At 40.4% G+C, this 16,231-nt stretch overlaps 1 protein-coding gene across 2 annotated transcripts in view; it reads left to right on the top strand.

The window, feature by feature from the left end:
- Window positions 1-328: 328 nt before the first annotated feature.
- B4GALT6 (beta-1,4-galactosyltransferase 6) overlaps window positions 329-16,231 on the top strand; it is a 63,606-nt gene continuing 47,703 nt past the window's right edge. For both annotated transcript variants that reach the window (XR_008375927.1, XM_053571126.1), the window contains exon 1: window positions 329-562. Coding sequence is in view for 1 of the 2 variants with exons in the window: in XM_053571126.1 (XP_053427101.1) it covers window positions 448-562 (115 nt within the window). In the remaining variant the exon portion in view is untranslated. The remainder of the gene's footprint in view (window positions 563-16,231) is intronic.

Raw genomic sequence — 16,231 nt, 5'->3', positions numbered from 1 at the left:
TTCGCCTCCTGGTCCCCGCCGGGCGCGGGCTGCGGGAGCCGCCGGGGAGCCGGGAGTGCCGCAGTGGGCTGCTTCTCTCCGCAGGGGCGCCGTGGCGCGCAGCCTGCGCCTCTCCCCACCTGCAGCCGGCCCCTCCTCCTGTCGCTGCCTGGGGCAGAGAACGCGCATCCTCGCCTTTCTTCAGCCGCCTCTGGTCTTGAGTCCCCAGGCCCCACGCCGGGTTCCCCATCTCCTCCCCCACCCCTTTCCCGGGTGCGCCCGCACCTCCACTTCCGCGACTCTCTGGTCTCCCATTCATTCCGCCCGCTACCTTCCATTTCCTCTTTCCCGCCCGGGCCCCGCCGCAGTCTCGGGGCTTTTAGCGCATTCATGGAAGTTTAGGGCCTGGACAGCGGCCCGGAGTCCGGCTTGAGAGCGCAGCCGGAGCTGCTGGCTGGGAAGAGGAAGATGTCTGTGCTCAGGCGGGTGATGCGGCTCTCCAATCGCTCCCTCCTCGCCTTCATTTTCTTCTTCTCGCTTTCCTCGTCTTGTCTCTACTTCATCTATGTGGCTCCGGGCATCGGTAAGCACTGAGACACACCCTCACTTCCCCCGTCACACTGAAGGCAGTGCAGGATGTGAAGAATGCTACTTCTGGGATTTGGAAGGTGTTCAAACGGGGGCTCACAGGAAGCATTTTATTTGAAATTTAATTTCAGAAGTGTCAGACTGCTTCGGGGCATTCTTTGGTTTGTGAATTTTGTTAATGCATGTTTGAATAACTTAAACAAATTGCCTTAAATGCATTAAATTGCAGAATTAGGTATGCTGGCCCGGCATGTTCTGTTCACTTTCTTGAGTGTTCGCGACAGCTTCACCACGTAATGTCAAGGCTTTAAGCTTAAGCTCGGTGCTTAATCGTAGTTTTATACAAACACTCTCAAATGTAAGAACTGATTGTAAAAATATGATGGAGAACCCAACAACTGGGAATGTGGTTGAGTTCAAGAATGTTCTAGGTCACTTTTTTAGAATGAGGTCAATTAACATTTGTGCCATACTTCGGGAACTTTTAGGCGATGGGGATGAGTTGTTTTGTAAAAACAATGGTCCATGATTTTAGTTTGCTCCTGTCTGCTTTTTAAAGGTGGTAGCCTCTACTACCTGTTAGGATAACTTCTGAGATAAAATACTGATTGAAATAACAATTACCTAAAGCGATTTGTAGATAAAAATTTTTACCTTCTGTTTATTTTTTGGCTTTTGGTCCAAAATATGCTTTTGTATAATCTACTTGGATTAGCTTCTTTATTAAATGTCATAATTCCTCATCCCTTTTTATTGAAAAGGAGCCAGTGCAGCATTATTCTAGTGAAGGAAAAATAGGAACTTCACATGGACATTAAATACACCATATTTTCAAAGCTTTGAAGTTTTTTTGATTATATACTTAATGTCAGATTACCTAGTGACAGTGCACATCTCCTATCATTTCTTGTTAGTCATAGTAGTCTTTTGAGCCAGTGCTGTTTCTTCCTAGAGTTAGCTAAAAATGTAATGCCTCCTACAGAGTGAAAACACCTGCAGAATTCTCAGATGGAGTTATTATCCAGGCACTGTCTTGGGTGTGATAGGTTATTGTATTGAATTGTAGGGGGAAGGAAGGGCAAACTTGGTTCAGACTGCTTCATTTCTTAAAACAAAATTATGAGTCTTTTTCTTTTTTTTTTTAATCAGCTTTTGTGTGATATTTCAAACATTTATAAACCTTACAGATACTTTTTCAAAGAACACTGTTAACATCTCAACCACTTTGATTAAAATATCACACAAACATAGTAAGAGTTGAAAATTATAAATGCTAAGAGAATAATTTCAGTAGTATTTGGTTACTTTACACATTTATTTACACATATAAAACCAAATAGGAAACCACTTACGAGTCTTTTTCTATACTAAATTTGTGGAGTCAAGGAAGATGCATAAGCTTAGATGATGCTTGAAAAGACGTAAATTGTTGAAACCTTAATGTATCCCCAAATAGTTTCAGGAACATTTTAACATTATTGCAGCTTTTTCTTTAAATCAATAAAACTGCCCCTTGAGGCCTGAAGTACTAATGACAGTGGTACCTTACTGGATTTGACATTGTCAGCAGTGACTTTTCTTAACTTTTTTTGCCATTTTGGAAGTCTTATAAATTTACTCTTTATCTTACATAAATTTTTACTTTCTCATGTAACTCTTTGGGGGTGTTATTTTACCAGACATTTAACTTTGAAAGATTTTGGAGAAAAAGCTTTTTGACACTTAGATAAAAATTTCCCTCCTTTCTTGGTATTTTGAATAACATTTTGTTATGTTATTTAAAAGGTTGACTGAATGAAATAGAATTCTAGCTTTCACTTAATAGTCTTTTTTTTTTTTTTTTTTTTTTTTTTTTAAGACAGCCTCACTATGCTGCCCCAGGGTAAGTGCAAGGCCTCAGAGCTCATAGCAGCCTCAAACTTCTGGCTCAAGTGATCCTCTTACCTCAGCCTCCCGAATAGCTGGGACCACAGGCCCCCACCACAACACCCAGCTAATTTTTAAATTTTTTTAGAAGAGGTGGAGATCTCACTCTTGCTCAGGCTGATCTCCAACTCCTGAGTTCAAGCAGTTCACCCATCCAAGCTTCCCAGAGTGCTAGGATTATAGGTGTGAGCCACCATGCCCAGCCGTAGTCATCTTTTAAAAAATGTTTTATTAAGGGCATTGATATATAGTCTATAGATTTTTGAGATTTAATTGATATGAGTTATAATTTTATATTTATATTTTTCTTACTTGAATGTTTAATGTTTGCCATAGAATACTCATGAATAAAATGTCATGAAACTTTTTGCAAATTGTCTTGCAGGCAGCTAAATTGACATGATTTAAACTGCTCTTTGTGGGTTTTATAATTTCTTATTTTTAAAAAATCATCAAAACCAGTAAGAAAAGCAAAAACCAAAAGTTACAAAATTCTATGAATTTATTAAGCAGAATGTATTTTCAAAACTATATATCATTTAGGGTAAAAAAAGAAGAACTTCTGTATTTATCTTTTGTATCTTTAAACATTGAGAAAGCAGTTTTCTAGAATTCCAATTTTTGCCTGAAAGCCCTAATTTTATCATTGGCATCAAATGCTGTCAGTTTTTCTTGAAGTGTCCAGCTTACTTTGTTCATTTTTGAGAAAATGTAGGGCAGATATACAAGTTTAAATAGCTGTAGTTTTTCAGTTGTTCTCTCAAGTAAAAATGACATTCCATGAAAAATGTGGCTAGTTCCTATTGCAACAATCAGTTGCCCAAGTGATTTTTCTGGATATAACCATGGTACCTTGTTATACAGAACACAAGCTGTATGCACACTTCCCATTTCATTGCAAACTTTTATTTATGAGATATATCCACAACTAATTAGGTTCTTGTAACTAGTTCTCCTCAGATGTACATAGATTCTTCTTGGAATAATTCATACTTTAGCCTGAGTTACATCTTGGAGTAAAATGTTTTATGGCTAAAATATGTGTTGTGTAAGAGTACTTTTTGTCTGAATAAGTGTTTTCAGATGTCTTCTGTTAAGCAGCCCCTATTAATCCTACTGCATCAACCTGTTTGGTGGCCTTCAATGACACTCACCTGGTCTGTCTAGAGACGTTTGTTGTGGGCTTTCCTCCAGGCAGGCCTTCTGTCATTTTAGTTACCTTTCTTTGCTGTCCTTCCCTTGTCCCTCCCTCCCACCCTTCTGAGCAAATACACACAGGTGTGGACAGCATAATCTGTGTGGTTTCCAACATTTTCTGATGTTGCTCAGCATTGTCTGGGCTACTCGGGTCATAATCCACAATGAGTTCCATAGAACTAAAAGCTCATTATTTTAATGACTTGTAACATTTTCCTTGAAATTTCTATTCATGAAGGAAACGCAGGGATAGTCTTTATGTTATGAACTTTAGTACAGAGGGAAACTGGATGGTGTGCACCTGCCCCCTGACCACACCACAGTAAGTCCATGGACAGATTGCCCCAGCCCACCCAGTAGAGGTAGCAGCCACGAATTGCTTCTCATTCTGTGTCTACCTTTGTGCATCATTGCAAAAAAGACAGTGCAGTTTCCCTTCAAGGTTTTGACCTCGCTGGATTTGGGGATGGACTTGTATTTAATAGAAAACTTTTCAGTATAACTTCCAACACAACACAGTCATTTTCCTGCTGTCGTATCCAAGAAGATGAGCCGACTGACTCATACGTTCATTCAACAAAGACGAATAGTGCACTTGAGAGAGGCTAGACATCGAGGTGTGGAAGATAGATGGTTAAGGCTCAGTTTTTTCCCTCATAGTGTAATGGGATGACCCCCATAACAGCTATGGCAAATGCTTGAAAGGCATGTGGGGTGGGGGGCATGAGCAGAGTGAGGGCTGGTTAAGAATTTCAGAGGTGACAGTGGTTGGAATGGGCCATTGAAGATGGATAGGATTTGTCTAGACTGAGCAAAGGGAGGCTAGTCAAAGGGAACTATAAGAGCAGAGGTTCCAGAAAGTGGGAGTAGTTCCATCTGGCTATTGCTTAGGCCATGGGATAGCAGATAGGGCTCCCCAGGCTCTGCTTGCCCAGCCCTGGTGTTCAAGCACTTGAGGTCTCAAAAATTCCTGACAGACACTGGTCTTGGCTCACACATCTTTATCAAAGCTGTCTTTATTATGAAAGAAATTGATAGGCTTGAAGTCAATGGGGCAGTATGATTTTTTTTGTGTGGGGGGCGGGGATTGCGTAACTTCCCTGGGAGTAGGGACTTCACTGTCCACTTGGCTCACCAGAAGCCCTGACTTTTCTAGCCATGCTAATAGGCTGTTTTGTCCTTTGGCTATATATCACTTGGATCTGGATTCCTAGGGTCCCTTTGAGAAATAACCTGGCCATGTGCTTTGTAATTTGGGCCTCCAGGGGTTTTGCGCCCTGTTGGAAATGGTGACATTGGTGGTGATGGGTACATGTGAAGCATGTGTGTTGTGGGAGAGGCGACTTAGTTAGGTTTTTTTTGCTGGAAGTCCCCCTGACGTTTTGGCTAGGTTTCTCTGTGTACTGCCACAGAAGGTAGCTGGTTACACTCCGACTTTCTCATTACAGCCTCTTGACTTTCTGGCCACAGCTGTGTGAGTTTGGCTGTGTTCTTTTGAGTTTGGCTGTGTTCTTTTTGAACTGTTATAGTCTGCTTTGTGTTTCAAAGGTCTTTTTGGTTTATTTCTCACCAGGTGCTCTCATCTACGTGGCCCCTTTCAGGAGTTCTGATTTGGGCCATGGAATTGGGCCTCTTTTTCCGCTGGGCATCCCTTACTGGCCATGTGTCCCATGCTATTTTTGTCCTTTGAGTAGTTGGAAGTTTTGAAAAGGGGAATGAGGTGGTCCTTTGTTTTAGAGTGATCTTTCTAGCATGAAGGATGGTAGAGGGGCAGAGCCCGTGGCGGGGACAAGGTGAGAATTCATTGTGGTAGCTTGTGTGATGGATTACAACTGGATCAAAGTTGATAGTTTGCATCAGGGCAGAGTCAAGCAGATGTGAACCAGTGGTATTGAAGGAAAGAGAAGCTTTAAGATGATGTTCTGATTCTAGCTTGGACAACTGGGGAACTATTACTAGGGAATATAGAAAGGCATATGTTTCGAGAGGGGCTTTTTTTGGTTTTAGAAAAATTGAATTGGGATCCCTGTTGGATATATGGGAAGAATATGTCAGTAGGTAGACAGATGGAAATAAGGGCTTGGAGCCCAGGAGAGAGGTTTGGGTGTCTTTGGCATGTAGATGAATGTATTTATCTATTTCTCCTCCAACACACCTGCAAGAACTCCTTAAAGGGGCCAGGTAGATCAGAGTGCTTGGTGAGGAAGAAACCAAAAAGGCCTTTGAAACACAAAGCAGACTGTAATGGCTCAAAAAGAACTTAGGCTTACCCAGGAGGCTTACCAGGAGGCCAGTGGACTGTAAATAAAATTCACCCCTACCAGTAGAAATGACTAAGTTACTACTCTTAAACGTGGAATCAACCTTGAACGGAGGTTGACTCAGAATATGGGGGAGGACCAAGTATCCCATGAGGTTCTACTGCCCTTTTCACTTCCCAGCCTTTGTTAGATGGGAGGTCAGTGGGTCCAGTCCGCACACAAGGGGGCGGCTCAGCCCTCTGAGAGGCTGCCTGCCGCGGTGAGATCACCATTCTTGAGTAGCGTAGGTAACTAGTTTCACTGTAAATTAATCTAAATCCTATGGCCTTGTGGAAAATCAGGTAATTTTGAAAGGAAACTTAATTCATGGAAATATGGCAGTGCTAAATGCCATTGTCCACAGTCTTTGATGAATAAATTTTAGATCTGTTGAACAGTGTTGCAGAATGAGATACTGATGTGTTTCTTCTGCCATAATGCTCATCATTACTGCCTTTTAGTGTTTATTAAAGATAAACACAGCCACATTTTTGGTTCCTTTTAAAAAAGAAACTTCTAGGTTTGTAGCATCTGTATATAATAGATATTCCGAACACTTTGGAATTTGGTTGGAAACAGACTGTGTTTCCCTTGTGAGGCAGTGTCATTTCGGTGGTTAATTTCCTAACCCAGCCTGTGAAAAGCTGGTCACAGGATGTACTTCAAGGCTTCTCAGGGCACTTGTGCTTCTAGGCCTTATGCTCTGGTGGTTCCAGCTGTGGCCACCTCTGCCCCCACCAGAGCCCCTGTGTTTGCTCTTCTCCAGGCCATGGGAACCCTGTACCCAGACACATTGGTGTTTTTGAAGCCGAAGCCAAGGGCAGAGAAGCTACAGGAGCAAAAGCACAAAGGCAGCCCACTGCTTTGTCCACTGCTGTGGAGCTCCACAGCATCCTCTCTGCCACACTCCTGAGCCCACTGCCAGCAGGCAGCCTTGTTTGTGAAGAAAGAAGGATAGATAGATTCTGGAAGATCGTCACTTGCCCCAAGTCTCACATGTTGTTGTTGAAAGAGCTGAAATACATAGCTTAGGGTACCTGACTCTTCTGTGGCTGAGTTGAAAGAACAGATCATTTTGCTCTGGAAAGTTGAAGATTTAGGGGAAATAACGAGCTCTCTCTTCCAAAGTTTGAAGGAGTATCATGTGGAAGAGGGGTGAAACTTCTTGGATCGCCTCAGCAGTGAGATTCATTACAGTGAAGCAGATTTCAGGCTTACTGTAAAGACTGACTTGTAACTGACTAGCAGTCAATGAAATAAGTGGCCTTATAACTGCTGCTTTCCTTACCCATTTTCAAGTGAGGGTAGATGGCCACCTGTTCAGGCTGGAGAGGGTGTTTTGCTTGGGAACTGGACAGACCTGTTATTCCCTTGGGCTCCTGTTGCTCTGTGCTGTGTTGACAGTGCTCTTAGACCCTGCAGCACCCCGGCTCACCCCGCACAGTCAGGCCTGTTCCTCGTCCTGCCCCCATTCCACCTACACTGCCTTTTGTGACTACTCTTTCCTTTCAAGCCTGTCTTTGATGTTTGTCTTAAGTAGAAATGCGGAGGTGGAAGGGGAGGCTGACATGAGAAGAGTGGAAAGAGTGATTTTTCCAGCGCTTGGGTTTCCTCGATTGTATTTGGGAGTTCCTTAGGCTGTGTGTGCTTGCAATATTCCCTTTCTGGTCCGTTTTCTTGGCTGCCTTGGACCCCTGTGGCTTTTGTAAGCAGAGCACCTGTGCCCACCCCTTTGCTTCCTCTTTTCTCGTTTTCTCCCTCGTCACTCTGAATCTACTATTTTGTTTTCTTTTTAATTTCTGGATGACACAGTGATTTTATATGTATAAGACCTTTGCTTTCAGTTTCTGCCTTTTATCAGGATAATAACAAAGAGAATAATATACAAGTACTAAGTGTGATTTGAGTCCAAGATCAGTTCCACTAAAAGTTGACAGTCGGGTTTCGGAGGATGCATATAATGCCTTTAAAATACTTCTGGAAAATTAAGCACTGTTTGTTTTAGCTAGGTATTTTTACTTCATGCCTTGGGCCTACTGGTTAATTTCAGGTAGCACTCCAATTTTATTTTAATTTTCTTTCTTTTTTTTTTGAGACAGTGTCTCACTTTGTCACCCTTGGTAGAGTGCCCTGGTGTCGTAGTTCACAGTAACCTCTAACTTTTGAGCACAACCGATCCTCTTGCCTCAGCCTCCTAAGGAGCTGGGACTATAGGCACCTGCTGCAACGCCCGGCAATTTTTAGAGACAGGGTGTCACTCCGGCTCAGGTTGGTCTTGGACCGGTGAGCTCAGGCAATCCACCCGCCTCAGCCTCCCAGAGTGCTAGGAGTACAGGCGTGACCCACCACACCTGGCCCAATTTTATTTTTCTTTGTCATATAAATCCAGCATTGGGCCAGTCTGATTTGTTATGTTTCATGGTCAGACTGCCTGTGGACAGACTTAGTTTTTGGTCATAACAGAATTTGGCAGTGTTTGGTTTAAGCTATAGCAATACCTTTTCAGTTGAAATTGACTTAGCTTAAAGGATATTTCTGTCAGTAGTTATATCGTTGGCTGTGAGGCTCAGCAAAATGTTTAGGAGAATAGACTTAGTAATTTTCAATCTTAAATTTGTAATAAGTATGTTTTTTTGCTTACATTGTTGTTATCATTATTAATTGAATTTCTGAAAGTCTTTTGTCTCCACTAAATCATGTTTCGTGCTCATCTCGTTGTGCTCATTAAGTATGAAGCAGAGATTCTCCTATGTCTGATGGATTGTAGATGCATTAGAAAGCTACGTCAACTGTGATATTTAATATAAGATAAATATGGAAGGAAGCTTCTCCTGTTTTGCTTGTTACAAGTGTTATTAATTATGTTTAAGGAATTGATATAAGTAATGCTTTCCAAATATGAATGTGCTTAAGCCTTATTGAAGGTGGTGTGCTTGAATAAACTTGTTTCTTATCACCAGAGATTCTGATTCTGGTTTATTTCTAACATATACCCAGGTCACTCTGTAGCCTGAGAATTGTGTTTCTGACAAACCCAACCAAGGTGGGAGAAAAAGTTTAAGTGGTAGATAGGTTTACTTTCTCAATTGATCATATTATATCATTTGAATTTTTTTTTTGAAAGGTAAATTTATTTCAGGTTAATGTGAGGGTACAAACAACTAGGTCAAATATTTGATTTTGTTAGAGTCCCTCTTGTGGTTATGTCCCACACACAAAAGGCTTGATTTTATCAATTGATCATATTTTAATTTATCATTTGAATTTTTCATAGCACGAATCTTATGTCTTGAAAACCAAATTTACTTGTTTATAACATCCATGTTTTACTGGAGATAGAGATAGCTACCCTGATGATGAATTTTTTTTCTTCAGAAGAGAGATAGGCAGGTAAATGCATTGTTTCTGACAACCAGGATTGTTTGTTCCTTTCTGAATCTGCAGTGACTAGGTGATTAGGTCATAGGTTAACCCAGAGTTTGTCATTTAGTGATTTAGTTATTAGAAAGATATATTATTGTTCACTTAACAAGATCAATAAAGGTCATTAAGATTATCTAATTTCAAAACATTTTCTAGCACTTGGCTAGGAAGGTGTTTTTATAATATCTTTGCAGTGGTATATTTAAGTAGGTATGTGAAGTTTGTTGCTATAACATGACATCTTGATTGGAATGTTATGACCTGTTTTGTTGTCCTATATTTGAGGCTTAAGTGTTAATAAGATTTTATTGAAATCATGTTACATATATTATTCCTGGTAATTAAGTTAATCACTCAGAGACTCTGACTTCCGATTATAGTACAATTTTCTGTATAACTCATAGGAAGAGAAATTGGACTTTATTTTCATTTGAATCAAGAGACCAAAGGTAGAGAATTAAAAAATGTCTTTTTTACTGATTTGAAAATGTACTCTGGCTTTGGAAGTTTTTGAATTTAATTTTTCTTGCAGTGTCCTCCGCTCTGTTTCTTGTTTTAGAGTCATTTTCTTTTGATGAATGAGCAAGTTGAAATTCTGAAAGGTATTTTATTGCAAAACATAAGAAAATTGGAGATAATGATAAAACATACTGTTCAAATAGCTCATACCTTAATATTTCTCACTGATTTCTCACTGATAGAGATTTATTTAATGTTCTTCTTATGTACTCTGAAATTACTAATTTTCAAAAATTAGATGTTTCCTGGGTATGCTTATTTAGGGTTTGTTTTTTTAGCCTGTAATGTCATTAAATGGGTTTCCTGATTAGATTTTTAAAATCTGTTTATTTGCCTGCATTCTTCCTTCCCTGATTCCCTCATTTCCTCCTGAGTCTTCTTTCCCCAATGTGGTTCATAACTCATGGGCTTAGGGCTCCTGCCAGGCTTTAAAGAAGTCATATAGTTATTTCAAGTGAATAACAGTGTATTAACAAGTGTTACTTTGTTACATAGTGTGTGTATATTGTCTGCGTTTCAACCAGGCTTATGATGGGGAACGAATGTTGCAAAAGTCCTCTGATGTTTTAGGTAGTTTTGTGCCTCTAGTCTCATGGTTCTTCACAGAGGAACCCAAATGGCTCCTTAATTCCTGGCACTGTTTGGTAAATGGCAGGCACTCAATAAACACACGTGGATAAACATCTTTATTCTGCACATCTTTAATAAGATCACTGGAAAAGTCAACTTTTATTTTAAAATATTTAACTTTGATCAGTATTCAAACACAAATAATCTCCAAAAACTACTTCAGACTGTTAAACTCCAGAGTGGAAGTGGGAAAGACACCTGTTTAAAAGAATTTCTTATTTTCAGTGTTTACATCTGCAAAGTTTGAGCTTTTGACTGAGGTCTGAAATAGAGCTGAGTTGTATATCATTATATTTGTTAATTTTTTGATAAAGTGGGACTGTGAACACAGAATTCTTTAATTTTTTGTATTCATTAGTCAACCCATAACTTAACTTGAAAGGTAAAAAGGAGGAAATTAAGCATACAGGTTGGTAATTATTTGCATTTCAAATGTTCCTGAGCCCATACTTGGCTTTGAATTATTATCACCATTGTAAGATATTCTGTTTAAATAGTACTTTGACACAAAGAATTGTGTAAGAGCCTAGCACAGCCTCAAAACTGGTTATTGTTTGTTTTTAATACACGTAATACCTTAGTACTAGGCATGGTATGAGGAAGGTTTTCTGTATGGTCTAATCTAATCCTGGGGTTACACCGTCATTATTGGAGATAACATATGTATTTTCCTTCATCAACATGGATGAGTAATTTCTGGAGACGTGGAAAAAAGACAACTTTTTTCACATCTGAAACAGGTATTTTAGAAGATTATTGTGAATTCTTAGAAATCAGGAGCTACCTGCTTCACATTCCATGGCTGCTGTGAGGGGCAGCTGTGACAGCAGTCTCTCTTTCCATAGTGCGTATTTTCTGGTTTGTTCTGTAGATACTGTAGGAAACAGTGTTTTCTCCTGTAACTTTAAGCATCACTTCTGGCTCCTTCCTCCTCTTTCTCCCCTTTTCGCGTTACTGGAAATCTGGCTTATTTCTCCTGTTGTCACTTCTCTCACAACCTTTACATTGGAAATTCCTTTTTTCTTGTCCCTTTCCTCTATGGCTTCTTCTAAATTCCTTGCTCCAGTGTCATTCAGGCCTACACACGACTCTCGTGTTTGTGTCGGCCTGTGTTTGTTCTCTGATCTCATGAGAGAGGAAGCTGTACTTCCTATGGGGTGGTCTGCTAGTTTCCTAGGGCCACCGTACTCACTACCACACACTGGTTCAACACAATAGAAATTTATTTTCCCCGAGTTCTGGTGTCGGTTGGATGCTCTCTCTGGAGGATCTACAGAATCCTTCCTTCCTTGCCTCTTCTAGCAACAGGAGCTGTTGTCTTTCCTGGCCTGTGGCCACATCACCCGGTCTCTGTCTTTACGTTACCTTCTCCCATGTGAGTGCATGTTTTTGTGCCCAAGTGTGTATGTGTGTAAGAGTACGTGTGTGTGTACATGTGTGTATTGAGGGTCCACTCAGATCATCTAGCACCATCTTCTCACCTCACAATCCTTAACTAAGCTCCAGCTGGGAAGATCCCTTTTTAGATGTCACATGCACAGGTTCTAGGAATTAGGATGTGGACAGATACTTTTTTAGGATGTGGTCCCCATTCAGTCAACCACAGGTGGTTGTAAGAATTAGAGGAAATACAGGCCTGGTGAGGTGGCTACCACCTGTTATCCTAGAACTCTGGGAGGCTGGAGCAGGTGGATTGCCTGAGCTCAGAAGTTTGAGACCAGCCTGAGCAAGAGGGAGACCCCTGTCTCTGCTGAAAGTAGAAAAACTAGCATCCTTGTGGGCACCTGTGTTCCCAGCTCCTTGGGAGACTGAGGCAAGAGGATCACTTGAGCCCAAGAGTTAGAGGTTGCTGTAAGCTATGATGCCTTACACTGTACCCAGAATGACAGTGAGACTCTGTTTCAAAAAGTATTAGATGACATATAATTATATATGTGCATTTACATATATTTATACTTATTATGGCCTTTAGCTTAGTGTCTGACCAAAGTAGGTACTTAGTCAATGTTAATTCATCTCTTTAGAAACCTGTGCCCTCAAAGATTCTATATCCCTGGAAGGCCTCAGCAGTTAGTACTCAATTCTGAACCTTCCACTTTGTCCCCATGCCTCTTGGTGGCATCAGGAGGCTAGTCTTTGTCTTCCATTTTCATGCTGCTGGGCCATGTCTTGGGCGTCTGCATCTCCCTACACCACAGCCTTAACCTGGCCGTTCTCACATTTTTTTTTTTTATTAATTTTAAATCATAGCTGTGTACATTAATGTGATCATGGGGCACCATACACTGGTTTAATAAACAGTTTGACACATTTCCATCACACTGGTTAACAGAGCCTTCCTGGCATTTTCTTAGTTATTGTGTTAAGACATTTATATTCTACATTTACTAAGTTTCACATGTACTCTTGTAAGATGCACTGCAGGTGTAATCCCACCAATCACCCTCCCTCCGCCCATCCTCCCTCTTCCCATTCCCCATATTCTTAGGTTATAACTGGGTTATAGCTTTGAAATGAAAGCCATAAATTAGTTTCAGAGTAGGGCTGAGTACATTGGATACTTTTTCTTCCATTCTTGAGATACTTTACTAAGAAGAATATGTTCCAGCTCCATCCATGTAAACATGATCGAGGTAAAGTCTCCATCTTTCTTTAAGCTGCATAATATTCCGTGGTGTACATATACCACAGTTTATTAATCCATTCGTGGATCGATGGGCACTTGGGCTTTTTCTCACATTTGTTAATGTTACCTCTCATTCTCTCAACAACCTCTAGACGCCTCCCTTTTGTTTTTGCAAACCGTCCACCCACTTGGACCTTCCTACCTTATTTTCTGTTGCTACCAAACTTTGCCAAAGCTGGACTCATTCCCTGGGTGTGCTCTGAACCTGTGCAGCTCAGAGCCTCTGCTGCACTGTGCCCTCAGTGGACATATTCTCTCCCCTGCTTCATCGTGCTTCTTTTAGTCCCTTAAGTTTTAATCGACTCTCAGGCCACAGTCACCAATCAGGTCTCTCCTCTTCCAAACAACCTTTCCCTTGACTTTGATAATCACTTTCCTTTTCTAAAACTTCTTTCACTTTGTCAGTATCCACCAAATCCTTTCTATTTTTTTTGTTTGTTTCTCTTGCTTTTCTGTAACTGCTTTCTTGAAAGCTTACAGTGATCCCTACTAGCAGTTTTTTTTTTTTTGTTTTGATACAGAGTCTCACTGTTGTCCCAGCCCAGAGTGCTGTGGCATCATAGCTCACAGCAAACTTAAATCCCTGGGCTCAAGTGACCGTCTTGCCTCAGCCTCCTGAGTAGCTGAGGCTACAGATGCCTGCCACTACACCTGGCTAGTTTTGTATTTTAGTAGACACTGGGTCTCCCTCTTCCTCCAGCTGAGCTCAAGTGATCTACCCCGTTTCCCTGAAAATAAGACATCCTCCGAAAATAAGACCTACTTACAGGAAAGATAAGACGTCCCTGAAAATAAGACCTAGCGCATCTTTGGGAGCACACCTTAAAATAAGACACTGTCTTATTTTCGGGGAAACAGGGTACCTGCCTACGCCTCCCGGACTCCTAGGATTACAGGTAGGAGCTACCACACGTGACCTCATACTAGAGCTTTTAAGAGGCTAAATGATGTGAAGGTAAAGAGCTAGCTTGCTAGAGCCAGACAGCTGAGTTTGAATTCTAGCTTCCTCCACAACTGTGTGAATTTGGGCAAATTGCTTGACTTCACTCTTCAATTTCTTTGTCTGTTAAATGGGAGTAGTACTAGTACCTTCCTGATAGCATTGCTTGGGAGGATTAAATAGGTTAGTATATATTAAGTACTTCTGCTGATGCCTGGCAAAGAAGGTGTGGTGTATTAGTTGTTTCAGTCTTTTGCATGTGAATATCCGGTTCTTCCAGCACCATTTATTGAATAGGGAGTCTTTACCCAGTGTTTGTTCTTGTTTGGTTTATTGAAGATTAGGTGGTTGTAAGATGTTAGTTGCATTTCCTGGTTTTCCATTCAATTCCAATGTCTATGTCTCTATTTTTGTGCCAGTACCATGCTGTCTTGACCACTATGGCTTTGTAGTACAGCCTAAAATCTGGTATACTGATGCCCCCAGCTTTGTTTTTATTACTAAGAACTGCCTTAGCTATACAGGTTTTTTTCTGGTTCCATATAAAACACAGAATCATTTTTTCCAAGTCTTGAAAGTACGATGTTGATATTTTAATAGGGATGGCATTGAATTGGTAGATTGCTTTGGTAAGTATAGATATTTTAACAATGTTGATTTTTCCCAGCCACGAGCATGGTATGTTCTTCCATTTGTTAATATCCTCTGCTATTTCCTTTCTTAGGGTTTCATAATTTTCTTTTTTTTTTTTTTTTTTTTTTTTTTTTTTTTATTGTTGGGGATTCATTGAGGGTACAATAAGCCAGTTACACTGATCATAATTTTCTTTATAGAGGTTTTTCACCTCTTTTGATAGGTATATTCCTAAGTATTTCATTTTCTTTGAAACTGTGGTGAAGGGAGTTGTGTCCTTAATTAGCTTCTCATCTTGACTGTTATTGGTGCATACAAAGGCTACTGACTTGTGGACATTGATTTTATATCCTGAGACATTATTGTATTTTTTGATGACTTCCAGGAGTCTTGTGGTTAAGTCTTTGGGGTTCTCTAAGTATAAGATCGTATCGTAAGCAAAGAGGGAGAGTTCGACCTCCTCTGCTCCCATTTGGATGCCCTTTATTTCCTTGTCTTGCCTAATTGTATTGGCTAGAACTTCCAGCACTATGTTGAATAGTAAAGGTGACAGAGGACAACCTTGTCTGGCTCCAGTTCTAAGAGGAAAAGCTTTCAGTTTTACTCCAGTAAATATTAGCTGTAGGTTTGTCATAGATAGCTTCGATCCGTTTAAGAAATGTGCCACCTATGCCTATACTTGTCAGTGTTCTAATTAGAAAAGGATGTTGGATTTTATGGAATGCTTTTTCTGCATCTACTGAGAGGATCATATGGTCTTTGTTTTTGCTTCTATTAATACAATGAATAACTTTTATGGACTTGCGTATGTTAAACAAGCCTTGCATCCCTGGGGTGAAACCTACTTAATCATGATGTTTGACTTTTTTCATGATAAGCTGTAATTTATTGGCTAGGATTTTGTTGAGAATTCTTGCATCTATATTCATGAGTGAAATTGGTCTGAAATTCTCCTTTTTAGTTGGGTCTTTTCCTGGTTTTGGTATCAGGGTGATATTTGCTTCATAGAATGTGTTGGGGAAGATTCCTTCCTCCTCAATTTTTTGGAATAATTTCTGCAGTATGGGAATAAGCTCTTCCTTGAAGGTTTGATAGAATTCTGGTGTGAAGCCATCTGGACTAGGGCATTTTTTTGTTGGGAGATTTTTTATGGTTTCTTTTATCTCAGTGCTTGTAATTGGCCTGTTCAGGAGCTCTATTTCTTCCTGGCTAAGTCTAGGGAGAGGGTGTGATTCCAAATATTGATCCATTTCCTTCACATTGTCAAATTTCTGGGCATAGAGTTTCTGGTAGTATTCAGAGATGATCTCTTGTATCTCTGTGGGATCAGTTGTTATTTCCCCTTTATCATTTCTGATTGAGGTTACTAGAGATTTTACTTTTCTATTTCTAGTTAGTCTGGCCAAAGGT

Source organism: Nycticebus coucang, chromosome 19, assembly GCF_027406575.1.
Source record: "Nycticebus coucang isolate mNycCou1 chromosome 19, mNycCou1.pri, whole genome shotgun sequence".
NCBI classification, from domain to species: Eukaryota; Metazoa; Chordata; class Mammalia; order Primates; family Lorisidae; genus Nycticebus; species Nycticebus coucang.
Note: the sequence above shows the minus strand (reverse complement) of the source record. Positions and strands in the feature narration are given on the sequence as shown.